Source organism: Centropristis striata, chromosome 11 (genome assembly GCF_030273125.1).
Source record: "Centropristis striata isolate RG_2023a ecotype Rhode Island chromosome 11, C.striata_1.0, whole genome shotgun sequence".
Taxonomy (NCBI): Eukaryota; Metazoa; Chordata; class Actinopteri; order Perciformes; family Serranidae; genus Centropristis; species Centropristis striata.
The window spans coordinates 32,527,235-32,554,887 of NC_081527.1; the positions used below are offsets into that span (position 1 = coordinate 32,527,235).

At 38.2% G+C, this 27,653-nt stretch overlaps 3 protein-coding genes across 9 annotated transcripts in view; 2 read left to right on the top strand and 1 right to left on the bottom strand.

Annotated features, from left to right (window-relative positions):
- Positions 1-479: 479 nt before the first annotated feature.
- Positions 480-16,275, bottom strand: acss2l (acyl-CoA synthetase short chain family member 2 like). Its single transcript, XM_059344958.1, has 18 exons — positions 16,009-16,275; positions 15,674-15,869; positions 12,351-12,442; positions 11,089-11,192; positions 9,164-9,236; positions 8,934-9,009; positions 7,766-7,850; positions 7,520-7,657; positions 6,221-6,391; positions 5,980-6,113; positions 4,684-4,816; positions 4,456-4,512; positions 4,126-4,206; positions 3,015-3,123; positions 2,784-2,852; positions 2,449-2,625; positions 1,241-1,315; positions 480-1,140 (listed from the first exon to the last, which is right to left on the bottom strand). The coding sequence occupies exons 1-18, from the start codon at positions 16,130-16,132 to the stop codon at positions 1,013-1,015; spliced, it is 2,022 nt and encodes a 673-aa protein (XP_059200941.1). The 5' UTR covers positions 16,133-16,275; the 3' UTR covers positions 480-1,012.
- An 873-nt stretch (positions 16,276-17,148) lies between these two features.
- Positions 17,149-23,800, top strand: ndufv2 (NADH:ubiquinone oxidoreductase core subunit V2). Its single transcript, XM_059345095.1, has 8 exons — positions 17,149-17,303; positions 18,491-18,553; positions 19,958-20,020; positions 20,927-21,043; positions 21,141-21,309; positions 21,743-21,852; positions 23,398-23,474; positions 23,599-23,800. The coding sequence occupies exons 1-8, from the start codon at positions 17,262-17,264 to the stop codon at positions 23,690-23,692; spliced, it is 735 nt and encodes a 244-aa protein (XP_059201078.1). The 5' UTR covers positions 17,149-17,261; the 3' UTR covers positions 23,693-23,800.
- A 1,675-nt stretch (positions 23,801-25,475) lies between these two features.
- ankrd12 (ankyrin repeat domain 12) overlaps positions 25,476-27,653 on the top strand; it is a 35,119-nt gene continuing 32,941 nt past the window's right edge. For all 7 annotated transcript variants that reach the window (XM_059344929.1, XM_059344930.1, XM_059344931.1 and 4 more), the window contains exon 1: positions 25,476-25,650. The gene's annotated coding sequence lies outside the window, so the exon portion shown is untranslated. The remainder of the gene's footprint in view (positions 25,651-27,653) is intronic.

The window sequence follows — 27,653 nt, forward strand, 5'->3', positions numbered from 1 at the left end:
GGGTGGGGGGGTGAAGAGGTTGTCATGGTAACCCCTCCTCTGCTGCTGCTCGCCGTATTTGTGGGCTCTTTTTTCTCCCCGCCCTCCCCACAGACACTCACAAAAATCACTGCATGCATGTCACATGTAGGAGCAGAATAAAATAAAAAAACAAAAAGTGTGTGACATGACCCGATATTTACAGTAAGATATGAGAGAAAAACCTCTGCACAACAACCTGCTGTAATCTTATCTTTCCTCCTTTTTAAAGACCACTGATACTCGTCATTACAAAAGAATCCAGTGCACTTAAGACTAAACAAACCTCTCTTTTCTTCTTCTCAGCATCCCTCGATCTTTGTCCCCCCTAACCGCTGCTCCCTGCTGCACTGATCGCACCATGAAAGCCCTCTGTGTGTGTATCATTAAAAGACAACAGGCAGAAACCCTTGGCATGAGTAAAAAGAGCTTCTTCTTTTTTTTTTTTTACACTAAACCATCAGATAGCAGCTGCAGAGGAAGATTCCTGCCACATGAGGGGGCCAATCAGCTGCTGAGCTTGAAGGTAAAAGGAACAAAGACAACAGATTTAAACACTTCATTCTCAGCTTATAGAAATTTATCACAGATTGAAAATATACATCAGGTGTCAGTCAAAGAACAAGCTGTGCAAAGCTGACGAGAATAATTGTTCACCTTCTCCTCCAATGATATGAGACATGGAGCTAAAAGACTGTTAGAAAATATAAAACATAACAATTGTGTGTCTAGTTTATTTGACATTTTGGCCCAAATGCAAAGCAGCAACAGCCCCATATATCTGCAACGACTGACATTTGTTTTCTACCTTCTTTTCTGCACATAAAACAACAATTTTAAACATCTCAGTGTCAGCGGTATTATTTTCTGATCCCAGCCCCTTCATTCAGTCCCAAAGATCCAGAATCAGCAGTCAGTGATTGTCTTCATTTGTACCGTTGGAAAACACCAAGAGAGAGAGAGAGAGAGAAAGAGAAAGAGAGAGAGGTGTATTTCAGGCTGCAGCTTCACATCTCTGGCTGAACAGCTCCTCCACCACCTTCGGGTCGGCCAGGGTCGAAAGGTCGCCCAGGTCCTTCTCGTTGCGTGCGATCTGCCGGAGGATTCGCCTCATGATCTTCCCTAAAATAGATCCAGAGGAAGAGGAGACAGATGTTGCTGAGAAGGAGAGAAGGGGAGGAGAGGGACGGTGCTGGTTTTAAAGAGGTGTTGAGCTGTTTACCTGAGCGAGTCTTCGGGAGCGCCGGAGCATTCTGAATGAAGTCTGGTGTGGCGATTGGTCCAATTTTCTCTCTCACTGACAAAAGAATACAGAAGAGAAATCAGTGCAGAGCAGAATTAAGCTCATCTGGAGATGGAGGAGGAGGAGGAGGTGGTGATTCAGGAAGTGGAGGAGGTGCATGAGGTAGATGTGGAAAAGGAGGTGCAGGAGGGGGAGATGAGGAGCATAAGGTGGATGTGGAAGAGGAGGTGCAGGAGGAAGAGGAGGAGAATAAGGTGGAGCAGGTTCATGGAGTGGAGGAGGTACAGATGGAGGAGGTGCATGAGGTGGATGTGGAAAAGAAGGTGCAGGAGGAAGAAGAGTATGAAGTGGAGGAGAAGCAGGAGAAGCAGGAGGTGGAGTAGATTCAGGAAGTGGAGGAGGTGCATGAGGTAGATGTGGAAAAGGAGGTGCAGGAGGGGGAGATGAGGAGCATAAGGTGGATGTGGAAGAGGAGGTGCAGGAGGAAGAGGAGGAGAATAAGGTGGAGCAGGTTCAGGGAGTGGAGGAGGTACAGATGGAGGAGGTGCATGAGGTGGATGTGGAAAAGGAGGTGCAGGAGGAAGAAGAGTATGAGATGGAGGAGAAGCAGGAGGTGGAGTAGATTCAGGAAGTGGAGGAGGTGCATGAAGTGGATGTGGAAAAGGAGGTGCAGGAGGAATATGAGGTGGAGCGGGTTCAGGAGGAGGTGCAGGTGGGGGAGGTGCTGTGCTGTGCACAAGGTGGCTGTGGAAAAGGAGGTGCAGGAGGAGATGAGGTGGAGGAGGAGCATTAGGTGGAAGAGGTTCAGGAAGTGGAGGAGGTGCGTGAGTTTTTTTGATAAATAAGCTGTATTTTGAGGCTTTTTAAAAATGCATTCAACACTTTTTTTTACATTCAAAGTACAAAGAAACCTCTTGCAAATCTATTTAACAATTTCATTGTGAATTATAAAACGGTCTTTGCACCACCAAATTTAGTATCTCTGCTGTATGTCAGCGATATAATAATTTTAACCTTTTGATAAATTTGATTTCATTAGATATATGTTTGTATCTACGAATTTTTTTTTTTCAAGTTTAACCAAGACAGAAAAAAACATTATCCAATAAAAAATATTTAAAACCACAATTTACATAATTGTCAATGGATTTTTACTTTAGTTAAACCCTGCTGTGTCTGAGCCTCACCCAGTCTCTTGAGCTGCTCCACCAGTGTGTGGTTGAACTCCCTGCTGTCTTTGAGGCTGACGAAGCAGTACAGACACTCGCCCTTCACCTTGTGAGGCCGACTCACCACCGCGGCCTCCGCCACAGCCGGGTGCTCCGTCAGAGCCGCCTCCACCTCCGCTGTGCTCATCAGGTGGCCTGAAAGACACAGAGAAAGTCAAGAGACAAAACAAATGAGAGACGAACAAACAAAAAAGCTTCAGCTGAAAGAAAAACTCTCACAAGGCTGCAAGTTTGTGTGGAAGTTTTAAATGACATAACAAGGTAAAAAGAAAAGCTGTGTTATCAGACAGTACCTGACACATTCAACATGTCGTCTATTCTTCCTGTGATCCAGTAATAACCGTCTTTATCCCGCCTGCAGCCTGACAGAAGACAAAACATGTTACATAAGAGTTTTTATAGCATCTATCTAGCTCTATTTTGGTATTCTGGTGAGAAACTAAGCACACTTTTGGTATTTTACTCCTCTGATATACAGTCTGTGTGTCCAAATATCAGATGTAATATAAGTTTTTGTGGCTCACCGTCACCAGTTACATAGAAACCCGGGAATTTCTTGAAGTAGGTGTTCTCGAAGCGCTCGTGATTTCTGTACACAGTGCGCATTATTCCAGGCCAGGGCCTCCTGAACACCTGGAACAGAAAGGAACACAGAAAACACTGAATCATAAGAGACATATTACTGATACTAAGGATGTACTAGAATAAGAAATATGTTATTTGGAAAAGCATAATAATGTGACAGAAACTGATATTTTTCTAACCAAACTTGGCTATTATTTGAAAATAAAAGCCTTCATTTTGTAGAAAATATACTTTAAAATCAATTATATGCCGATATGAAATCAATTGCTTTAAAGACACATCATTTGCATTGCCCATAAATATTAAGTTAAAAGAAGTTTTTGCCCGATATAAACTGCAATAAGCTACACCCACGGCTGATCTTCTATTTAATTTTCAAAAAAGTGTGCGTGAATACAAAAAGCATTTTCATTACTTTTATTTCATTGATTATTTTATTATTTTAATTGTTTTATTCTACCTATTTTATTTGTCATACGTAGTTTCTTTGCTCAATTTTGTATAAACTGTTTTTAAATTGTTTTTATTATTGTTCATTCTGCCATTTTATTTTTGTCTCAAACAGCACTTTTTAACTTTGATTTTTAAAACTTTATAGAAATAAAGTTCATTATTATTGTTATTATTATTATTATTATTATTATTAATATTAATAATAATAATAATAATAATAATAATAATAATATATTATTTCTGTTTTTGAAAATTATAATTCAAACTACAATTAAATCAAATCAGTTAAATAAAAATACAGATAATGCGATTAAATAAAATACACATAAAATAATATATAATGATAAGTAATGCTTTTAAAGGCGCTTCAAACTGAAAATTCATACATACATTTTTAAAAAGCTGTGCAGTAAAAAAAAAAACAAATCGCTAAATTTATCATTTAAAGTTATTTATTAATGTATTTATTATCAGTTCCACATATGGGAACTGATAGAGTTTTTTTTAATGTTTCTCTCCTGTGTGTATCTGCTGATCTGGAGCTGTCCTGACAGGAAGAAATAAATAAAGTTGCATAGAATTTGAATTGAAACTTACGAGATAACCCTCGGCCTCGCCTTCCAGTTCCTCCCCGTGTTCATTGAGGATCGTGGGCTCCACCCCAAAGAAAGGAAATGTCTGAAATATGAGATGTGGATTTAATGTGAGATAAACTGCTTCTGCAATGTTCTTTTTTTATTTTTTAGATCATAATGTGAATCATAATCGACAAAAATAGAAATCTATATGAATCTCCTGCATTTCTTTAGCTGATAATGATGGATCTGACCCTTTCTTACCAGCATGATAAAACTAATCATGGTAGATGTTGGTGTTTTTAATATTTTTACATAAAATGTATGAGAATATCAGACAATTGTCACTTACAGCAGAGCCAGGTTTCAGCGGCGTGGCAGCAGGCAGAGGAGTCAGAACATGACCTCCCTGTAGAGACATAAGGTGATATTTAAATCATGTATTTCCAGATATAAATATATTGAATATGTATATTTTATACAGATATTCTTTCATATAGATGTTTTGAAGTAACTCTTCTGAAGTAAACAACACAGAGCTGAGAGTTAATTGCAGACAGATGGCATTGCCGTCACTTACGGTCTCGGTCTGCCAGAAAGTGTCGACCACGGGACATCTGCCCTGACCGACTACCTCGTGGTACCACTGCCACGCCTCCGGGTTGATCGGCTCGCCAACAGTCCCCAGAATCCTCAGGCTGGAGATGTCATACCTGGTAGAAGCAGGAGAGAAAAGATAGCTTATGAAATAGTATAAAGAGGCTGTAGCAGACTCAGAAATAGACTGCCTTTCTGCAAAAACGCCATAACAATCTCTGCCATCGTGTCGATGAGAAAACGTGGGAGTGTCGCAATGCAACATGGGACGTTCATTCACATTTCAGTCTAGCAATGCAGAAGGAAGTGGGAGGAGACGATAGTGACGTATAACTGCAACAGCAGCAGCAGTGAATTTGAAACGATAATGGCGAAAGAGCTGCCCGTCGTGCTGTTCCTCGCCGTACAGACTCACGCAAAGTTGTTCTGCATTTTACTGAACATGATTAATTTACTATCAAACTCAAGTGAGAGGCATGAGTCTAATGATACGTTCCACTTCCTTTCTTATTACCAGAGTGTTGGTCGCACAAATAACTACCTCTGAAGGCAGTACAGAGCAGGTATCATTTGGTCCCCCCATTACGCCTCTGGGACGTTCAGACTGAAGGTGAATCATCACAGAGGCGTAAATATCTCAGCTTGAACAGCAGTCTTAAAGGGGCTTTAATGATACTGGCATCATGTGAAACTAGAAGATCTAAGGAATCCGTTGGTACCAACCAGATTTCAGCTAGGGGAAAACCTGGCATGTTCATTTTCAAAAGGGTCCATTGACCTTTGACCTCAAGATCTGTGAATTAAAAGTCTGCCCTTTAAGACATGCCCACTTTAGGCTGGTAACATGCAGTTTAAGGCAAAAACCGCACCCTTTTTAACCCTTAAAATGTGTTATTTTTGCATCTTGTATCTGAATATTTCTTCCTTCTGGTGTCCCTAAACAGTGTTGGAATTGCATAAATTGGTTATGACGCGAAAGCTGAGACTCTTGTGGATTCAATGAGCCCAAATGTATTCATTTGTATCACCTCATCATTCATACAGTTTGCTTTCTTTCTTCACCAGAGAGGAGTCTGTTACATAAGATGTGAGAACAGAAGATGGAGATCTTTTCAAAAATTAAAGGTGGAAATTTCCATATGAAAGCTGGCCAACCCTGTTGTAAAAATAAACTCGAAGCACCTCCTGTGCTTTGAAAACCAAACTTCTGCCGTAGCATCTGGGAATCTGGATTTTTTGTTTTGTTTTCTGAGCTGCTGTGACATCAGAATTCTCTTACTTCTGCAGCGGTTCCCGTCCGTACTTCATCAGCAGGCGGATGGCTGTCGGAGCTGTGTAGAACTTGGTCACTTTGTACTTCTCAATGATCTCCCAGAAGCGGCCAACATGAGGGTGAACTGGGATGCCTTCAAACTGGAGAAAACACACACATGCATCACTAATAAGGTCTCTAATTTGGCCTCTGTGTCTTTAATGTCATTGCAGTGATTTTTAGTAAAACAAAATTCTCTTTCACTCACTAGGACACTTGTGGCTCCGTTTGCGAGTGGGCCGTAGGTGATGTAGGAGTGGCCGGTGATCCAGCCGATATCAGCCGTGCACCAGTACACGTCGTCATGGTGATGATCAAAAACGTACTTGAAGGTCAGCGACGTGTAGAGCAGATACCCAGCAACAGTGTGGAGAACACCCTGTACCAGCACACACACAAGGACGGGAACAGGAACGAGCAGATAATTGGTCACCACAAAGAGCAAAATTAAGGGGAAGAAGAGATGTATGCAGGTGTGTATGTGTGTGTGTGTGTGTGTGTGTGCGCGCGCGTGCGTGCGTGCACTCATGTGTGCATGTCAGAGACAAAGACGTGATGATGATGTCATACTATCTGATGCTCTGAGCCATGTATTATGTGTAATAATAACATATATTATATACAAAATAAAAACAAATACAATTATGGTGATCCACAGGGCTGCATTTATGCCTCTAAGCATTATAAAACCATTCATTCTCACTATTTCATAGCCCATTATTGCAAATCCAGCTGTTATTAATAATAGCCGTCATAAACTTTATTTATATAAAACCTTTGATAACTGTATCAAAGTGTGTGTAATGTATAAATACTGTCTTATAAATGGTTTATACATCCTTGTGTTAACCATGTCTTCTCCAGGGTAAATTACATTAAATTAAAAAAGAAAAAATGAGACACAAAGACAAATAACAGTAAATTAGTAAAATCCTAAATAAATACAAATAATAATAAAAATAGTTTGATTGCAAAAACAATTTGAATTATTAAACCATAAAACCAGTATAAAACTAAAAATATATACGATTAATACAAATTTGATTAAATTTAAAAATGAATTAAACAATGTTAGAAAAAGGTAATTAAAAGCAAAATTATAAAGAAAATAAGTTTTGAGCTGTTTCTTAAAGCTTTTAACAGAGGCTGCTTGTCTTATATGTGATGGTAGCTCACATCATTACAGCTAATAGAGTACAAAATTGATGCTGTGATTTTAAACATTGGTTTCTAATCTTTTTCACGGGGTCAGTAACTCCTATTCTAAGGAGTTTTGCTAATAGATGTTTTATCACAGAAAGTGAATGAAACTAATCACCAAAACTTTCTGTCATTGTGTTACTTATGGATGGAGTTAAAGTGAAATCATAGGGCAAATAAATGATTCTCCTTTTTGCTTAAAGACCCAAAACCACTGATTTAAAAAAATGTGGTTCCATTGAGAATTTCCAAGCAAGAAAATGAGCAGCATATTTTTTCCCCTATGAAGCCCCTGTCTCTGTCTTACCTTGGGTTTGCCGGTAGAGCCGCTGGTGTAGAGGATAAACAGCGGATCCTCTGCGTCCAGCCACTCAGGTTCACACTCTTCAGGAGAGTCTTTCATCGCCTCGTCCCACCACACATCACACTGTGAGTCCCAGGGGGTCTGAACCAGCAGAACAGCAAAATGCCAGAGTGTAATTTACTGTGCACCTTTGAGGCAGAAAACCTGTTTTTGTTTTTTTAAGGTATTTTTTAATTAAAACATATCTACCTGGAGTTTGTTGCATGCAGCTCCGCTTTTTGTTCTGAGTGCGTGGTGCTTGATGACGAGACATTTAGTCACACTGGATGACGCTCTGTGAAGAAATAAAAAGAAAAGGTGTGAGAGGAAAAGTAATAAAAGGCATCAAAACCTCTTCTAATTGTAACTCAGCAGTGGTGGAATGTAACTAAGTACATTTACTCAAGTGCTGTACTTAAGTACCATTTTAAGATGCTTTACTTGAACATTTCCATTTCCAATCGTAACTTTATACTTCTACTTCACTACATTTTGAGGCAAATATTGTCCTTTTTACTCCACTACATTTAGCTGACAGCTTGAGTTATTTTTAAGGTCAAGATTTAACATGAAAAACATGCTGCTTACATAAATTCATCAAAACTAATAATACAATCATTTTTGGGGAATATATATTCCAGTCTCAGTGGGTTCATTCTCAATAACAAGTACTTTTATGTATATACTGTTATGAGGTTTAAAAATATGTATCACTTTATATTCATCATGTTTATTTAATGTTAAATCTCAACCTAAAAAGTAACTAAAGCTGTCAGATAAATCTAGTGGAGTAAAAATATAAAGTTTCATAAAGTGGAAAAACTCAAGTAAAGTAACCGTACATCAAAACTGTATTTTAATACAGTACTTGAGTAAATGTACTTAGTTACATTCCAGCACTGTGTTGTTGCAGAGATGCTACAGACTGAAGAAAAAATCTTGCCTTGCAATAAATTTGCTCCACGGTCATTTTTAATACATTTCTTCAAGGAAATATGGTGTAAAAATCATCAACCTTTTCTCTCCAATATCAGAAACCATGTCACAATTGTGAGTCATAACAATTAGCAGTTAGATATTTAATTCCAAATCTTGCAGCCTTAATTTTGACTAATTTGGTAAATCTGCTGTTGTTTTGCCTCTCTCTGCTTTGGTATATTGGACAAAATCACTCCAGGCAACCCTGTAATGTGGAAACCAGACAGTGTTTCCTCAACATCCTTGTTAACAGCTGATAGGGCTTTGCTGTGCGTGTGTGTGTGCGTGTGTGTGTGTCCAGTGACTCATATGCCAGCAGTTGAGTCCCATTACCAGCAGCTAGGGTAAATATGGGCGGTTGCTGAGAATTGAGAAACTGTTGGCCTTTAGCAGGACCTACTTTTCCCTGCACTTGTCCAGAGCCTCATCCGCAATCTGTTTCAGGTTGATCAGCTTCTCTCCTCTGTAAACACCATCTGTGTATTACAAAGGCAGGGAGAGGCAAATAATGAGCTGCGTGAACCTGCAGGGACATGGCATTTAAACACTCAGTCCCTTTACAAACTTGAAAATTATCTTTACAGCCCCGGAGTGCTGCAACACATCACATCCTGGTGCTGCCGGACCGACCTGCTGTCACCAGGACGCTGCTCTGGGCATCAATGATCCTCTCACACAGAGACTCAGCGGAGAAACCTGCAAACTGAACATGCAAAGACAAAAACAAGACAAAACATGACCTTTAAAAGGATCATTCTGATTTGGGGTCTTACTGTCATATTTTCATCAATGGCAACATGGGCAAATATATAAAGCAATCCCTGTGGCACCTAATAATGTAATATTTATAATGTGATTTCCGGTGAATGTCCAGTAATAACGCCTCAAAATGCAATAAAATCAGCACTTAACCTGAAAAAAATCTAATAACACCACCCTAGTTAGGATAAGTGGTTATGGATAATGAATGATAATTGAATGAAAAAATTAAGTTAAAAAACCCCCAAAATAAATTATAAACAAATAAATACAAAGGTAAATATACACATTAAATATGTAAAAATGTAAATAATAAAAAGTAGATCAAATTAAATATGATAAAAATCACTATTAAAGTCAATAAATAGGTAAAAAATGTAAACAGAAAGATTGGTTTATGTCACATTTTATCAATTAATTAATGCCTGTATACATTTTTTATGTTATTTTTGGGATATTTATTAGCATATAATTTATTTATAGAATTATTTTGTATTTGTTACTGGTTACTCTACACCGTGACAACATTGCTTGTTTCATAAAAACTATAATTTGTTATCACTACATTTATTGCAATTTTTGTTTATGTCTTTATTTTATAAAACATTGCCAGGTATATCTAGTAACTCTTTATTAAAAAGCAATAAGCCACCTGAAGCTGTTACTTGCCGTGCACAGCCTCTCAAGGTTTATTGCTTTATTTACTAGGATTCTGCGATTGTTACTTGTGGCCACAGGCACACACATTTTGCCCCAGCAAGACCTACAAAGTCTTACTTAAAAATGCAAACAGGCAGCCTGATGCATGCTGTTCCCTCTCATCACCATGTATAGAGGCGTCATCTTGTTCAGTCTTACATAATAAACCAGACATTTATTATGAATATTTTATATGTTTGTCATCCGCTGCATCCCCCGCCAGACGCTTGTGTTCTGGCCAAGGTTAACAGTTCACAGAGTATAAAGTGTTCCTGTTGGTGACAGCATTATGAATCAGGACACCAAGGACTTTGGACGAAGCAAAATGTCACTGCGTGAGTGGCATTGGCTGTCCTGTCAGGCTCCATCTATGATTTAATTCCATGCAAAGGTAATTTATGATTAATATTAACAATCACATGAGAAGTCAAGAGGCTGGCACGGTGCCACAGATCCTTATGTTGCTGAGTGATGTTCATATGAAATATGATAAAATCTCAGTTGGAACATTTACTGTATAATAATAACTACGCACAGACAAGGTCACTGAGATTAACGTCTGCCAAAAACAGGCCTTTGCAAGTCATAACCAACACCAGCAGCCTGCAGATATTTTTAACTGGGCTGCTAACCTTCGGGAGGAGGAGGAAGGTTGAAAAGCTAAAATAGTGTTGGCTTCCTCTGATGCCTTCCCAAGCTAGATGCAGCCAGAAATTGTTTGACCCATATATTGAGTGCAGGTGCTGTCGGTGCCGTGTTCACACAGCAAACAGCTGATAACTACAGGAGCAGCAGACGCTGCTGACCTACATGTCGACTGTAAAAATTACGTTATTTGAACTGAGATGAAATGAGGAGAAAATTGACTTCACACAGACTGGAACTTGTGCATATCGGATATTGGTTAAGATGATGCTGACGGACTCTTGCTCAGAGCAACAGAGAATGTTTCAAAAAGTTAAGAAATAAAAATGTTGATACAAAGTACTACAGGTAACATGCTGCCATGAAATGAAGCTACATGTTTAGATTGTAAAACCCACCCATCTGCTTCTGCAAAATGGGTAAAACTAAATAATTTGCATCAAACTACTTACCACAATGGAGTGGACAGCACCTATCCTTGCACAGGCCAGCATAGTGTAGACAAGCTCTGGGATCATGGGAAGGTAGATAGACACTCTGTCTCCCTTTTTTACACCTTAAACAAGAAAACAAGCAGATTTGAACACAAATCACTTCAGAGCCCGAGCTTACTCTATTTTATGCTATTCTTCAACTCAATCTGGCTTTATGGTGAGTTTCAGCATGTTGGATTTGGACCACATATGTCTGATATGTAACAAGTGCACTGGGCATGCTGCATAGAGCCTATCTGGTGGATTGTGGCATGCTGATTCTCGCCAAGGAAAATTCTTTGCATCTCCACTCCTTTAATAATCCAAAGCAGCTACACTTAATGCTTTATTAATACTGCAATAATAACCAATATTTTTTTGCATTCATGCATAACACATAACATGCTACTGCTTTGGCAATGGCTATGAATGGCTCCATCTTTAGTCTTCTTGTAATTGTTTTAATGTTTCATAATAGTAAGAGTTGTGTTTTGATGATTATTTTACGTGTTTGTAAGTCTTTTTTTTTTTTTACTTTTCTTCCATCATAAAACCAGATGCTGAAACTGGGTGTGATTACGTGATGGTTTTGGCATGTGTTCATGCAGCGGGGATCCTAGGCCATCTAGGCTCAAAAAATGTTTTGGCAGGTTTACTCATTTCAATTGCATCCAAAATCCATTTGTTTAATAAAATAAAATAAAGCTGATGTTATTCTATTACTAATATAATTTAACTTAACTTATATACATTAATAAAGTGTTGTCATGAATGTTATTACTGTAATAATAATGCATTCTGTTTATGTATGTGACCAAGCAAAATAGAGTTGAATCATTTCAGTTGGGATAGAATTTAATAATTGGAACACAAAAAAAAAACATTTAATTTACACAGACAACACTTTATTAGTATTATATTTGTATAATTAATCACATACACTTATAAGTCTCCATGTATGACAGCTCCAGTCTGTCCTAATTAAAGGTTTCCAGCTGTCATACAGTAGCTAGAAGGGACCCCATTTAGGGTTTTTGGGGCCACTGTATACTGTCTTTATGGTAGGTTTAAGGGGATTTTTAGTGTCAAAAAGTGTCAATATGTGTGGCCTTCTGGTGTTACATTTGCCTGGTTTGCCTCTCTAATGTTTATGTCTTTCTTGTCCAAGTTTTGACTGCTACAGGTCATTTCAGGTACCATATTTAGGTTATTTTGTTTGGGTATAAGATTTAGTTTCTCACCCATTTGCTTGAGGACATTAGCACAGCGGCAGACTTGGCTCAGCAGCTGGCGGTAGGTGATGGTCATGTGGTGGTCAGGTGAGTTCCCCTCCCTGAGAAGTCAACATACAACTCAGTTATGTTGCAGTAATGTTTCAGATTGTATGCAGATCTGTCTTAATGCATTGATTGCAGAGCAGGTTAGGCTTTTAACTTATTATAGAAACACAAACCCTTACAGAGTTCTTTGAGTTCACAGGGGAGACATCCTGTTCCTGCTGGTTCTCTGCCTATATTAGGTTTGGATGTCTGTCAAGACAGTTGTTTGTAAAACTATGTGGCACAATGTTTCACAGTCCAGCACGCAGTAGTAGGCGTCTGGTGTGGGACAGAAGCCAAAACACTGTGCAAACCTGGGAACAACCTTATCAGCATGATGTTGGTGAAATAAGTAATTACAGTGATGAAACAGCTGTAATAAAGTGCACATATTTGATTGCCTTTAATGGTCTTTATGTACAAGGCATGTCTCCTAAAATATGCATTAAAACAGATCAAGGTTGGAGGTTTAAATTAGTAGGTGTGTGTGCCTCTTAGCAATATGTATCAGTGCAAACACAATCAAATGTGGGGTTCCACAGGGGTCATTCCTCGGACCTCTTTAATCCAACTGCTAAATGCTTCTGTTTGCTTTGAATGTGCATTGAGAAAAAAATAAGGATTGTATATGTCAACATGTCTTGGATAAAAAATAAGGATAAAAGCATTGTTTTATGTGCTAAAGATGACTAAAAGTGGTGTTCATCATTATTGTCTGCTACAACATGAAAAATCTTCAGGGTATCAAAACCTAAATCTTAAAGCCCCTGTTGGGACAATGACAAAGTAGCCAATTACCACCTTAAAATATAGCATGAGGTAAACTAATTCATGCCTTCATCTCAGGATTTTCTCAGGTCTTTCTAAAAATGCTTATTGACAGCTGCCGCTCATTCAGAATGCTGCTGCTTAAAACCTGACAAAGACCAAGAAATCTGAGCACATAACACCACTACTGAAAAAACTTTTAACTAATACAACTCAGTTATAAATCACCAATGATTCATGAGCAAAATACCTTACAGCATTAACCCACAGATCATCTGAGGTCGTCGGTCGTAAAATCCAAACATGGTGAAGCTGCTTTTGGCTGCTGTGCTGCAGTGGCAATATTTACCATTGCCTTTAGACTTTGTGCTGTTGTTGTATGTTCCATACACTTCCGTTTTTTATTCATTACACTCTTACATTTTCTTGATTTTTTGTGTTTTTCTTTTACTCTGCATTTGATTCACTCTGTGTCATTGTGAGTTGCCTTCCCTATTGTTGTCCAAAAGATTAAAATGACACTGAGACAAACCTGACATTGAGATCTTATTTTGTTTGCAGCCGACAGTTATAGTAACAAGTGCATAACATGCATAGGGACTGTTGCTTTTAGCTATTCAAAGGGACCTTTTGAAACAGCTGATAAATTACCTCTTAGGCATTAAGTTTTCATTACTAATATCACTTACCCACTGAGACAGGAAATGTGTTTTTAAGATTTTTTGAAGTTGAAACCGTTTCTTACAAGCACTTGAAAGGGTTAGGACACCTACAGCGAATGGTTATAAGTCCCTCTTTGTTATAAACAACGTTTGTTCAAAGGGGGGCACTTCAGTCACTGGACCCCTGTCATCACAGAGTGCTGAGACCCTTCTTAATCTCCCATGTAAAGCTAATACTGAAGGTTCAAACCAAAAGCATTATACTGCCCTCTTTCTGAAACTTCAAATATGTCAAGACAAACACTTTTGAAGGGGTACTTTCATGTTGATGCCTTTTAATTGTTTGATTTGGTTAATAATGTAAGCTGTCCCTGAAACTTAAAGGGACAGTTCAGATTTCTTGAAGTTGGGTTGTATGACGTACTTATCCATAGACTATCGACAGTGACTATGGACCATAAACAGTATATTAGCTGCAGAAGATGGCGTTCTGCACGCCCCCAGTTTCGAGAAGCAGACAGGTGTACTGCCTGCTTCTACAAACATAGAGCTAAGCAATGTTCTACTGTTGATGGGTGCAGCAGCTAATCATTTAAAGTGTGTGCTATATTTATAATAGTTCCACTGCTTTACATTGCATGGTTCCATACTCTCATCAAAGCCACCAGACTCCTTTGCCAAAAACAGTAATTTTACCTTGCAGAACACGGATGTTGCTGCAGCTGTAGATTGTTTAGGTTCTGTCAGTTCTCCTGCCTGTTTCTCCAAACTGGGGACTTGTCGACTGTCAACTACTGTAGGTAATGCATTGATTTTAAGTTCTATATGGATTTGATGGGTTCAGCTTGTGTTACCTAATCGCTGCAAATAATAGATACAAAGTCAAATAACTTTTATTTAGCTTTGATTATACTGCTATTTGGTCAAGGTGTGAGCTAAAGTCATATAAGAGTTCAACAGGTCAAAACAAACCATCTGGCCACTTAAACCTTGAATATAACACAGCTCACATCCTCCTCATATGGCGTGCTAAAACCGGAATGGCAAACACTTGAGCAGATATATTACATAATTGCTTTGATGTAGTGCAAACAGCGTTAAGACACTTGTGTGGGCGATGGCTGATCTCCGCTGTTCCTAGTTCTATTGAACCCCTATTACTGCTGAAGTTGCAGAACCATTATTTGCTGTTTGCTAAGCCTCTTGTGTTGACAGAGCAAATATATGTGCCATAATATCAAAACAACATAAAGCAGAGCCTTTATGGTGACTTGCAGAGGGGGTAAGGCTTTACTGTAAGCAGCAGGCTACTAAGTTAAACAGTAAGTTAAAGAGTTTAGTGGAAGTCAGAAGCTTGGAAGTTCAGTAAGAAATTTTATGAGCTGACATGCAAATTACTGCGACTGAAAACAGTTGTATCCTGAAAATAATTCAATAAGCTTTATAGGGCTTTTGTTATTGGGAGATTCTGGCGGGATTCAAGTAGAAGTTGGCTTTTGTACTGTAGTAAAACACCAAAAAATGCTTTTATGGGTGTTACAGGACTCTAACAATCTGCTGTAATGCTAAATTGCAATGTGTTCAACCCAAATTGTATGAAAGCTTGCAACAAATCTTTTTAAATATCCTCTGTTGATTCAGAGGATAGAAACACTGGAGCACTGATACTGTGTTTTACTAGCTGAGGTTTGCTTTGGTGCTCTGGGGTTTGCACAGGGGACAAAACAGTTGCTATTGACTGGAATACCTGACATAGCTCCAGGCAGCATTTCCCATCAAAGCCATCATTCATGGCGGTGTGACACCGTCGCTTACCAGTAATAGGCAACCTTTTCACCAAGATTCCTCTCCCTCACAAGCCTGTCCAGGACATTATAGCACATGTTGGTTTTGGCCCCTTCCATGCATTTGACATAAATGTTCCCTTTTGTCACATCAAAGTTGTAGTGCAGCATCGGCCCTGTCGCTGGCTTCTTCCAAAAGAACTCATCAGCGATCTCTCTCCAGAAAGCTGCAACAAAGTGATATCTCATGTCAGTGTTACAGGCTGCTGCAGACAAGGCAGATACACACAGTGCATACAGTCCTGCACAGCGGGAGGTGGAATGCAAGGAAACACTGCACTAAAAATATAGATGTGTTTAACCTACCTTCTGGATTCTCAAGAGACTTCCTGTACAGAGCCAGATACGAGTTAAAATCAGGCACGTGAGCATCCCTCTTCAGGTCATCAGGAGGGTAGTACATTTTGTCCTGAGATTCAGGAACAACCATCGTGGAAGGACAGATGCAGACAGGCCTATCTCATCTGAGTGTAAGTCAAAAAATGGGTTAATCTGGAGTCACTGCTGATCTGTGTGGCTCCTCCTAGGTAAGGTAAGAACACTATAAGGCCTCTTGTACTGAAGCAAAACAATTCTGCATGCACAAAGACCCACCTCTAATCCCTGAGCTACAGGCTCGCTGGCAGTCTGCTTAGGGTCAGGGCAGCCAATCGGCTCACAGGGTGCGGCACTCCCACTTTTTCATTGGCTAGGCCCTCCCTGGCCTGTTGATCGCATTATTTTCCCAAGCAAGGAGGTGGAGGAGGAGGAGGAGGAGGAGGAGGAGGAGGAAGTGTGCAGCAGCAGCAGCAGGATGAATGCTGGCGATTCATGCAGGCACATGAAGTTTGATTTGACAGGGAGGGTGATGACTGCCAGTAAACAAAATCCCTGATTTTTAAGGCACTGTCATTAAATGTTCTTGGAAAATTAGTAGAAAAATAATTTATAGCTCAAAATGTCCTGTTGCTGTAAGAATTATGTTCTTGTTTAACTTTTATTCTCTGAATAATTTACCTACTTAGGCTGTGTCATTATCATTTTCTGTATTTTTTTTAATGCCCTCTGAATATCTATATCTTTATTTTCCTTACTGATTGCATTTAAAAAAAAAGTATATTAATTATAATCTCACTTGGATATCTTATAATTTGGATGCTATCCTTGCTTTAGTGAGAAGTACTTTGCAGAGTTGTTAAATAAAGTGTTAAATAAAGATTGTTGTTATTATTATCATCATATCAATGATGATTCAATGTATTCATTATAATAATTAATAACGTGTAATAAAACATATTTTCCTTTTTTATACATTGTAATATGTGTCCTTAGTAAACGCTGGTAAACATGCAACGTGAACTACAATTCAGGTTGCATAACAAATGTCCAAATGGGTGTTGGCATCATTTGGTTTTTTTTAGCTCAAATTTAAATCTGGGATCGATTAGCCGCGATTGACGTCAGACGTAGCGTCCGACGTCAGACCCTAATAATCGAGCGTGAACGCGTTTGTGTTGATGTCGGCCGCTGCAGTCCCGTCCATTTGGTAACACACCGGGACCAAAACTTCAAGCTCCAACATGTTTTTGTCTGCTGCAGTCCGCTCTGCAGTATCGCAGACGGTATGTTTGTGATATCCTTTATGGTTCTGGGTAAACGTTTAAATGCCCTTTTTGGTAATTTGAAGGAAAAAATGCAATGACTCCTCACAAGGGCAAGCGGTGGAGGCCGCTAAGCTAGCATTGGGTAACGTTAACATGCTAAGTTAGCTCTCTGCTGTCAGACGTTCACAAGGTGAAAATTAGCAATGCAAAGGGAATTTTAGTCTGAACTTGAGCAATTGTCTAAAAAAATTGCCTCATTTAGTTTGATATATAATCTGAGATAGAACAAAACATTGTTACTTCGGATCAAAACACGTAGCATTAAGTCGATGCTGTAGTTGTACAATATGGCATTCCACTCATTGGTCAGAGAGTTTTTTTTCCACTTTGGTTGGTGTTTGTGATTCATAATTACAAAGTATCATTAGGAAATATGGCTTAAAAATTTGAAATAGCCTTACTTTGTAAATGTCTTGCATTTTTATTCAAAATTGTCTGTATTTGTAACCCATCAACGTGTCAATAATAACGGAAACATTTGTGTTATTGTGAGATTAATTTATTTAGATATATACTTTTAAAAAATGCCCAAGCAACTTTAAGTTTATGTGAAGGTATCCCATGTTGAGATGGTTTATGCTTCTTACTTTTTGTATATGTAATGACAAGTACAAGGCAGGGCAAGGTAAGGAAAGTTTATTTAAATAGCACATTTCAGCAACAAGGCAATTCAAAGTGCTTTGCACAACACATTAAAAGCATCACAACAAAGTGCAGAAAAACACATTAAAAAGGACATTGAAATTCCAATTAAAACAACCATTAAACAGCTAAAAACTAAAGCTTATGTATCTATATAAGAGTAAAAGTTACAGTGCTGAGTTATATAGTGGGAAAAAAACACTCGTCAACCTTGATTTAAAAGAACTAAAAGTTTCAGCGGACCTGCAGTTTTCAGCATAGAAACTGAAGGTCAGATTTGTATCTTTTCAATTTTCCTGATTGTAGTAATTCGGTAATCAGAATATCAAGCATTGTAGCTTAAATAGTATGTCTAATTATGTATGATTGAGGACTTGACAGACAGTCCTTCCAGGTAGTTTGGGGTGAGATATACCTGCCAAAAGTCTCTCTCTTGGGAACTTAAAGTATGAATTCACATACCACCAGGTCTTTTATCTGTCTTTTTTTCTCTGTATTTGCAGGCCAGGCAGGTCAGGAGTCTGCATCGGTCTGCAGCGCGTGCTGGAGCTGGTGGCATCTTTGTGGTGAGTTACAGTTTTTTGCTCAAGTCGAGAGATGTCCAGAAGAAATTTCATATAGATTATCCACCTGGGCTGTGTAGACAGGCTTTTATTGTTCAATTCCCGTTGAACACTTCAAATAACTCTGTGGCGTACTGGGCAGCTTAATGGAGAATTATTGGAAGAATTGATTGTCATGTTTCAAGTATGCTTCCGCCAGAATATGTGAGATAAATGGTCCTGAAATTTGGATTATAGTGCCTGAATATTTGAAGTTTTTAAATTTGTCAGGCCAATTAAATACTGCGCTGTGCTACCAGTGACAACATAAATTAAAACTATAGGTCCACTGAAATAGACAATCAGATTTTTATGTGGTTCTCCAAACATTCAGGATGATATGCCATATTGTCTAGATTTGTAATTGTCTTTATAACTGACCCCTGTGGCAGCCCAGCTGTAATAGAGACCATGCACATAATAATGCAAACCAATAATTCCTCAAATATTATTTTTGTTCAGTGTTGGATAAATTCATATTTTGTTTTGCATAATCTAACATATATTTGATTTTTATTTATTTATGAGTTGGTTCATGTTAAATGGTTAAAGAAAACTTAAGTTGGACTGGAATGAAACTGGACTTATTGCGTTAATTAAAAGACGATTTCTCTCCTTCCACATTTGGTAGATTGGAGTCTGACTTTTCAATCTGTTGTATATTCTTTATATTAAATATTCTTTTTTTAAATTGGTCATTATTTTTATTAGTTTCAGATTTAATTAATCAACAAAATTGTGTAAATGTGATCAATAACTCAACAATATGTTATATAATAATCCCAAAGGTGTCAGTTTTCCAAAACTCTTAATTTATCCTGCTTGCTGCCTTCAGGACCTATTAGAGGCATGCAGCACAACAAAAACATCACATGTGATATTCTCTTGTAATGGAAACATGCCATGGTTTCATTGTCCCTTGATAGGAAAGATGTTTTTAAACTGTGATCAGAGAAAAGTCATTCTGCTGAATTGTCTTTGAACCACTTTCTCTTCAATAAGGAAGTTTTTTTTTTTTTTTTTTAATCTTCCAACCAAATTTCATCTCAAGTTGTTCTTTTTCTTAATTGCACAAAGGAAATTTGCCACTCACAAGGGGGCAGTGTGTTCGCAAGATGAAGTAATTATCTGCTGAGTTTTGTCAACGGTCTGATAGCAGCACCTGTTTTCCCCTGTGGACTCAAATGATAGGTTTTTCATATATTATTATATTATTGTGTTACTCACACGATAGCAGTGGCTTTCAGGTAAAAATTCACCAATAATAGCAACTTCACATTTCTGAAACATAATTTTAATATGAATTCTGATAAATGTTATTCACAGATGTCTGAGGATAATTATGCCTCTGTTGTCTTTCTATTTTAGCACAGAGACACTCCTGACAACAACCCTGATACTCCTTTTGAATTCACTGAGGAGAACAAAAAGGTAAGGATGGCGTCTGTGCTGAGCCAGCACCACAATCTGATATTTTCCCACTTGTATTCTTAAATTCTGATATGAGTGTATATAAGTGTTTAATACAAATGCAGACAAACGTCAGATGTGCCTATCTTGTGTTTTTATAATCGTGATGTTATTCTGTTATTTGGTTAATCCTATTTATTTATAGCTTCAGAAACCTAGGTGCCAAGTTGTAGAGTGCACTTGGAAAAAAATACTTTTGTCTTAAAAATTCAAATCTCCATTACTGATGCTGCAAATGTGGGCACCTAATTAAACATTTCTAACTTTGTTTTTATCCAGTGTAATTTTTTGTTATTCTATGTATTCTATTTTCATCTTATTTTTACTATTATTATTATCAAGGGTGCTTTATTTTCCATTAATTGGGCATTTAATCCTGTTTGTCAGGTTTGCCTGTAATGTCCTTAATGTTAAGCACTTTTTTACTGTATTTCTTGCATGAAAGGTGCTTTAAAATTTCCTTTTTATCCATCAAGATTATTATTAATTGTTGTATCGAGGTCTCACTCCTTTTTTCGAGCCAGCCTGTTTCCCTAGTTTCATTTATACAATTTATTTTTGCAGTATTTTTAATCTTTATTTTCATTCTAAACCTCAAAAGATAAAATGTGATAATAGGGGTTTCTATCCATATTTTGCCAAATGGGTATTAACCACTCATTATAACAAAGACTTCATATTATCCATAAATTATAATGTCACACTATTAACGGTATCAGTGCATATCTTGTAAATATCTGTGCCGGTAATGTGTTTGTATGAGCATGGTTTTAATTGTTAATTTACAAAAGCAGAATGCAATTTATGTAACGCAACTCCACATTCATGTTAAAATCTTTCTTTCCTTTGTTGTTTTTTTTCCTGTAGAGGATTGAGGCGATCATTTCAATGTACCCCATTGGGCACAAGCAAGCAGCCACCATCCCAGTGTTGGACGTGGCCCAGAGGCAACATGGATGGCTTCCTATCTCTGCTATGAACAAGGTACTGTGATTAATTTATTACGTAAGGTCATACAACACCATGTCTTACGTGTCATGTAAGGAAACCTTGTTGAATGTGTGTAATTGTTGTCATTCAGGTCGCCGAGGTGCTGGAAGTCGCCCCAATGAGAGTGTATGAAGTAGCAACATTCTATACAATGTTCCTGCGTCAGCCCGTGGGAAAGTACTTCATTCAGATCTGCACAACAACTCCCTGCATGCTCTGCAACTCAGACAGCATCCTGGAGGCTATCCAAAACAAACTGGGTGAGAGAGATATTTTCCATTTTACGGTGGGACACCAATGAAGAGATGAAAGCGCAGATGAAAACAATCTTTTTTATTATTTGTATATGAGATAAACAGAGATTGGAAACAAACATGTAAATATACAATTGTCTCTGCAATTCAAACAACAATGAGCAGCAGCAGCAAACAAGAACATATGCAAAACTGAAATCAAGCCAGAGGGCTGCTACGCTACTTCACTCTGCATTTGCACCCTCATATTTGTTTGAACTTTGTATCAACCAAATAGTGACAATATCCTTTTTGTTATAACTGACATATCCTGTTGCACCTGTGAATGTCAAGTAGTGCTGCTTGAGTTAAAAATATTTGTCATTTGGGTAAAATAATCTGCATCATGTCAGAGGGGATTAGCTAAATATAAAGCAGGTCTTTAATTGTCTTTCCACAGGTATCAAGGCAGGAGAGACTACTCCGGACAAGATGTTCACGCTAATAGAAGTGGAGTGCCTGGGTGCCTGTGTGAATGCTCCAATGGTCCAGATCAATGACAACTACTATGTAAGTGCTTTACTACTCTGTGCAGATTAACATTATAACTAAATTAACAGAATTAGGTTAAAGTCTGTAATCGCTTTTTTTTCTTTGGAAGCCAATGCAGGTGTGGTACCGTCTACACTTGTATGGCTCAAAACAAATAAATGGGGGAAATAGAATCACAGACAGAAAAATCACCTTAATTTAATAATAATGCTGCAATAACAGCATTGTCTCATCCATGACCTCAGTTTTGGAAAAAAGATTAACTTTATGAGCCAGATGTGATATGAAAAGCCTGCTTTGTGCTTTTGTGGTTAAACATTATGTGAAACTAATTCTGCACTCAATTGCCATGGGAAGTTTAGTTATTTCAAGTTGAGCACAAGTGAATGACCCAATTAAAATAAATGTGACTTGGAAAGGAGGAATTTTCTTTAACACCCAAATTTGCTGAGGTGTGATCATTACAGGCAAAACAGGTACATTGTGTTCACATGAAGAGCAAGGCAGTACCCAGTTTCAGCATTTTATGTGAATAATTAGCACTCTGAAGTACACGCAGTCTTTGACTATTAGATTAACGCAGTCATCGATTACATGCATTGAGTTGTATTTAAGATGTGTACACAGGTAGTGTATGCCTTCTTAATCTGGGGGGAAGCGGTTCAGGAGCAGCACTGAGGCAACATTAGTGTAGCTGCACAGATTTATCTGCTTGACAGCCTGTTGGGGCTGCTTCATTATTGCAAAAATCATAATCATGTTTATTTATGTTATCTTGCTTTCTGTCTGGAAACAACTGATAAATTGTAGTAAAATGTACAGTGAATTATAAATGATGCCGTGCACAGCGTTGCCCCTGCAAAAAAAAGAGAGAAACAGCCAGGAAAGGGGCAAGATGTATGTTATCATTTATCAGTATCAGATAATGTTTATTGTACAGAATATTTCCTTAATACCGTTAATGAGATTATCAGTGTCTTTGCATGCCCAATTCGCTCACTGCTTGCCGAAAAAAAACAAACACCAAAAATATCGCTGCAAATCGCGACGCCAGCTGCAAGAAAAATCAAGCAGCACTTTGAGGCATTTTGCCTTCAGTGGTAACATAAGACTACCACCTCAATTAACATATGAAACACAACCTGTGTGATTTGGTTGGGTGTCAAAATAGGCAAAAACTATCACAGGACAAAATAATTCTGCATGTCCTTTTCTCACTGACTGTTATTTTAAAATTTAAAGGGGATATTATGTAGAAAGTCTGATCATTTTGATTGACAGTGTAAAACATGAATTTATATGATTATAGAATTAGCCATAATCATAAGCTCCCTGCAATATTTGAAAAGTAGTATTTCAAGTACTGCCTTATAATCTTCACCACTCTCTCCTTAGGATTAATTTTAATAGAAACGAGAAGGAGCTCATACAGGTTGAAGGATGTGAAAAAACAGTTAGGTCCTTAATTATCCAGCGTGAGACCACTAGCTATGAAAATTATTATTATTCTTAAAGGACTACTCTGCTCTCTCCTCATTTGTTCTACTTTCTTCTTGTTTCCAGGAGGACCTCGCACCTAAGGACATCGAGGACATTATTGATGAACTTAAAGCAGGCAGAGTCCCACCACCTGGGCCTAGGTACGTACAAAATTATCAAAAATGTATTCTATTTTCTGGTTGATCAATGACATTTGTCTGTTGAATTGTCTACAACATTGTATGTGCACCGATTGCATATTATTTTCTTTTCCCTTTTGTGCAGGAACGGTCGTTTCTCCTGTGAGCCTGCAGGTGGATTAACTTCTCTGACAGAGCCTCCTCCAGGACCAGGCTTCGGTGTAAGACCGGACCTGTAGACATTTTGAGCCACCATCTGCTTTTTTTCTCAAAAGCAACTTGTCCCTGAAGCTGATATTATACTGAACTCAAACATGTTGTGTAAATAAATTGTTCATATACCTGTGCTCAATGTGTCATTGTGTCACTTATAGATTCCGACAAGGAATTAACTGATCTTAAACTAGGTAGCTTATAGGTATTTTCTGGCATTGTTAGTAATCTGTTGTATTTCAGAAATATGATCTTGCCATGTCTTTACTTAGTCAAGATTTATCACAGTTAAATGGTGCTATTTTCGGCATTGGACCAAAATAAAATATGCCTAAAATACTGTAACATAGTAGAGAAAAGTACTATTCTATTTTGTTAAATATCACAAAGCTTTACCACATCATGCTGAGTTGTAAAAGAAAAAGCTTTTGTTGCCATTTCCATTGTCAACGCCACCTAAGTGACGGCTTTCTCTGACAGGCTTATAGAGGGTTTCACTGACTATCAATCTTGCAGTATATAAACAAATGCACATTAAAGAGTCATGAATTTATCGTGCAATTGTGGCAAGAAAGTGTTTGCAAACCGTTCAATTCCTCAAAACTGAAATAATTTAATACAAACAAAAGACCTATCCACATACACATTTACAGTCGGATTTTCCAATGCAGTGGTGTCAAATATTGCAAGTCATTTTGTTGACTGAATATATTGTAAATTCATTCATAACTACCTAATGGCATTTTTTTATTCTAAAAAGAAATTAAGTAACATTAGAATTGTGAATTACGTGTTTATAATTAAAAATGATCTTTAGTCACAACTAAATTGAAGACATGTTGAATTTGTGTTTCAAGTTCTCTCAATATCTACAATTCACATACTTAAAACTATAAAATGTGGATATTAATTGGAGGGTAGAACGTATTAGCAAAAGCTCATTTAAGTCTTACTCATTAAAATGTAATTATATCTTAAATGAGCACATTGTCAAAACAGCGTTTTTGTGGCAATGTTAAATTCATATCTTGACTTATTCATGGATTCCAGCTATCTTTAGAGTTAACCCGGTCAAGCCATTATATTTTAAAAGCCTCTTGCCATTGCATTCAACACCCAGTCTCCTTCCTACAACTGCTCCTGTCATTTCCATCCCGCCCCGGTGGCGTTTTCGTGTCTAGCCGGTGCCCCTCCCCCACTCCCGGTTTCCTCTTGCGACTTTCAAGCCTGCTCTGCAACATATAATATTATGCACCATGACGCATGCGCGCAAACATACACCATGATGCAAATGTCACTGCGCAACCAATTCAAAGCTGGTTGATGCAATGAATTGGCGGTCTAAAAAAAGGGGGCGAATGTACGCAATCAGTTTATAAAATTAAATTTACGCCAAATGATTTAGCCATGCTCACAAGAAAGAAAGGAACCTGCATTTAACTGTTAATCGTGATCTTCGAGAAAGTTCCTACTAACCGCAACACAGCAACGGAAAAGATGACGTCAAGAGTCCATTACTGTTCTCTCTCCGATCCTTTCAGCCCCAAATTCACACGGTAATAACCATCAACAGATGTTATACTCGCCACTAGCTGACAACATATGAAAGCAAGGAGAACATTCTCAACATTAAAGGTGCGGATTTACTCACAGCGTCGATAATATAAAGAGTTAAATCGTTTCCACACATACCCATCTACAGTCTATCCAAGCAGACGGAGACCTTATAAGCTCGGTGGGGCTCAGGCGGTCACGTGACCTCCCCTCGGCCAATGAGAGCGGCGCTTGCATGTTTTGCTGGGCTTTTCTCGGAGAGGACGGGCGACGAACGGCTGGGATGTTTTCAAAAACCAGCGATGAACGTCACACAGCCGTAGGCTACGGTTAACGTCCAATATTTAGGAAATAACTGTTTATATTGCGCAATATTCACATATAGCTGAACCTGAATGAGTCGGTGGGATACGTGTGACCCAGTTTAAAGGTAAGCGCAAAAAATAAGGTCTGTTGTTTGCGTCTGATAATGAAGGAGCTAAAAAATCCTAGTTAACGTTAGCCATCTGGCTACAGCGAGCAGGCTAACGGTAAGCTAACGTGAAGTAAACTGCGTGCGAAAATTGAATGTTATGTGTCTGCGTGGGCTTGGTATAGTTGTGTGCCACGTGCGTTACACACATTGAGTACTTCGCTAACTACAATTTCACCTGCGTTTAACAACTCGCTGCCCCTTTTTTTGAAGCGAGGGGACAGAGAGCGAATAGGAAAATGTCGGGGCGAAAGCGGAGCGAGCTGGGTTAGCCCCAGCCAAGCGAGGCTGTGTCGGGCTGGAGACGAGCTTGCTAGCTAGCTAGATTGAGCGCTGGGGAGGGGGAACGTTGTGAGGGCAGTGAAGGGGCTGCAGTGGGCTTTTGTCTCAGGCTGTGCTGCGCTCTCGTGTTAAATATTGCCATTAAAACATGAAACGTGAATAGTCATTATGTTGGCCACAGAGTGACGGTGCACAACATATTACTCGTGCAACGCATTTCAGGATGTGCAGTTAATAATACACTATCTCGCTATGTTTACTATACATAGCCAAGTTGAACATTTAAGCGCTCAACAACATATTGCTGGCTGTGCATTGAAAGCAAGCACGAGCGACATTACCGTGAGGTGGGTGGTGTTGTCTGCAATGATCAAGCCAACGCCACCGTTTATTTACACCCAGCGCAGTTGTTGGATCATGTCTTTTATAAATCTAGTGTACATATATAGTTATGTTTTGCTAATTCATACGAGGAACTAGCATAGCTTGAATAAGCAGGAGCCTGCGCCTCTCAGCGAGTGACTGTGACATCTTGGGGGTGTGTTGCCTGATACAAAAGCTGCCTGTTTTTAGATGGCTGTCCGTGTAGCGACAGCTCTGAACCAACAAAACGTCGACCTTAGATTTGAAATACCTAAAGTTAAAGAGCTATTTTACACAGATAACATTTACACACACTTAAATGAAGCTCATAATTCCTTCCATAAACAACAAGCAGTACCAAATCGTGGTAAAATTGCCAGTATTTCAAATGCTTCCCATCTAATGCATATCTATTTGGGTAGTATTAACACTGGGAGAAAAGATATTTTGCCTTGGAGTTATACTATATTTAGCATAAATGCCAATATATCAATATAACAACATTAATAACAAACATAAATTGTAGATTATTCAAACAGCAAACACTTGATTCACATAGCATGGTAAATTGTCAAATATAAAGTGTAAAGTCACCGGTCACTTTATTAGGTACACTTTGTTAGTACTGGTGTGGACCCCCTTTTGCCATCAGAACTGCCTTAATTCTTTGCAGCATTAATTCTACAAGGTGCTGGAAACAGTCCTAAGAGATTTTGGTCCATATTAACACAATAGCAGTGTCATGCAGTTGCTTCATTTGTCACCTGCACATCCATGATGCAAATCTCGAGTTTCACAATATCGTAAAGGTAAGGGTTTAAATCACTAGTTTCCTCAAAATACAATATTATTTCAATTCTTGATTCTCAATGATGTAGTATTTGCTGATATTACAAAGTCTGCCACCATACAATTTCATTCAATTCAGGGACCTGCGATCTGTATGAAACCATGTCATATATATATATATATGACACAATTGAATACATGTATATCAATTTACAGAAATCAACTAAAATATGATTTGACAATATAAGTACTGAGCTTTTCCAGACACTTAAATGCAAGTCAATCTATTGCTTTTAATAACAACAATGAATATAAAGGGGGAATTCCACATTTACACATATGGGAATATATTTTAAAGATGATTATATGTATTGATAATTTTACTTTGCATCAGTTATATTTGATCTTTGAATTGATATATCGATGCAGATCAACGATTCGTTCCACCTCTATGCAAAGGTGATCTTTTGGATTGAGATCTGGTGACTATGGAGGCCATTTGATTACATCAAACTTATTTTGATTTT

What these genes read in the sequence shown, in the direction of transcription:
- ndufv2 (XM_059345095.1), top strand. Translation starts at nt 17,262, where the DNA reads ATGTTTTTGTCTGCTGCAGTCCGCTCTGCAGTATCGCAGACG. An exon ending in GGCTATCCAAAACAAACTGG is followed by an intron (nt 21,310 to 21,742) that starts GTGAGAGAGATA and finishes GTCTTTCCACAG; the next exon opens with GTATCAAGGCAGGAGAGACT. An exon ending in AGATCAATGACAACTACTAT is followed by an intron (nt 21,853 to 23,397) that starts GTAAGTGCTTTA and finishes TCTTGTTTCCAG; the next exon opens with GAGGACCTCGCACCTAAGGA.
- acss2l (XM_059344958.1), bottom strand. Translation starts at nt 16,132, where the DNA reads ATGGTTGTTCCTGAATCTCAGGACAAAATGTACTACCCTCCTGATGAC. An exon ending in GGAGCAGCTCAAGAGACTGG is followed by an intron (nt 1,316 to 2,448) that starts GTGAGGCTCAGA and finishes TTCTTTTGTCAG; the next exon opens with TGAGAGAGAAAATTGGACCA. An exon ending in GCTCCCGAAGACTCGCTCAG is followed by an intron (nt 1,141 to 1,240) that starts GTAAACAGCTCA and finishes GATCTATTTTAG; the next exon opens with GGAAGATCATGAGGCGAATC.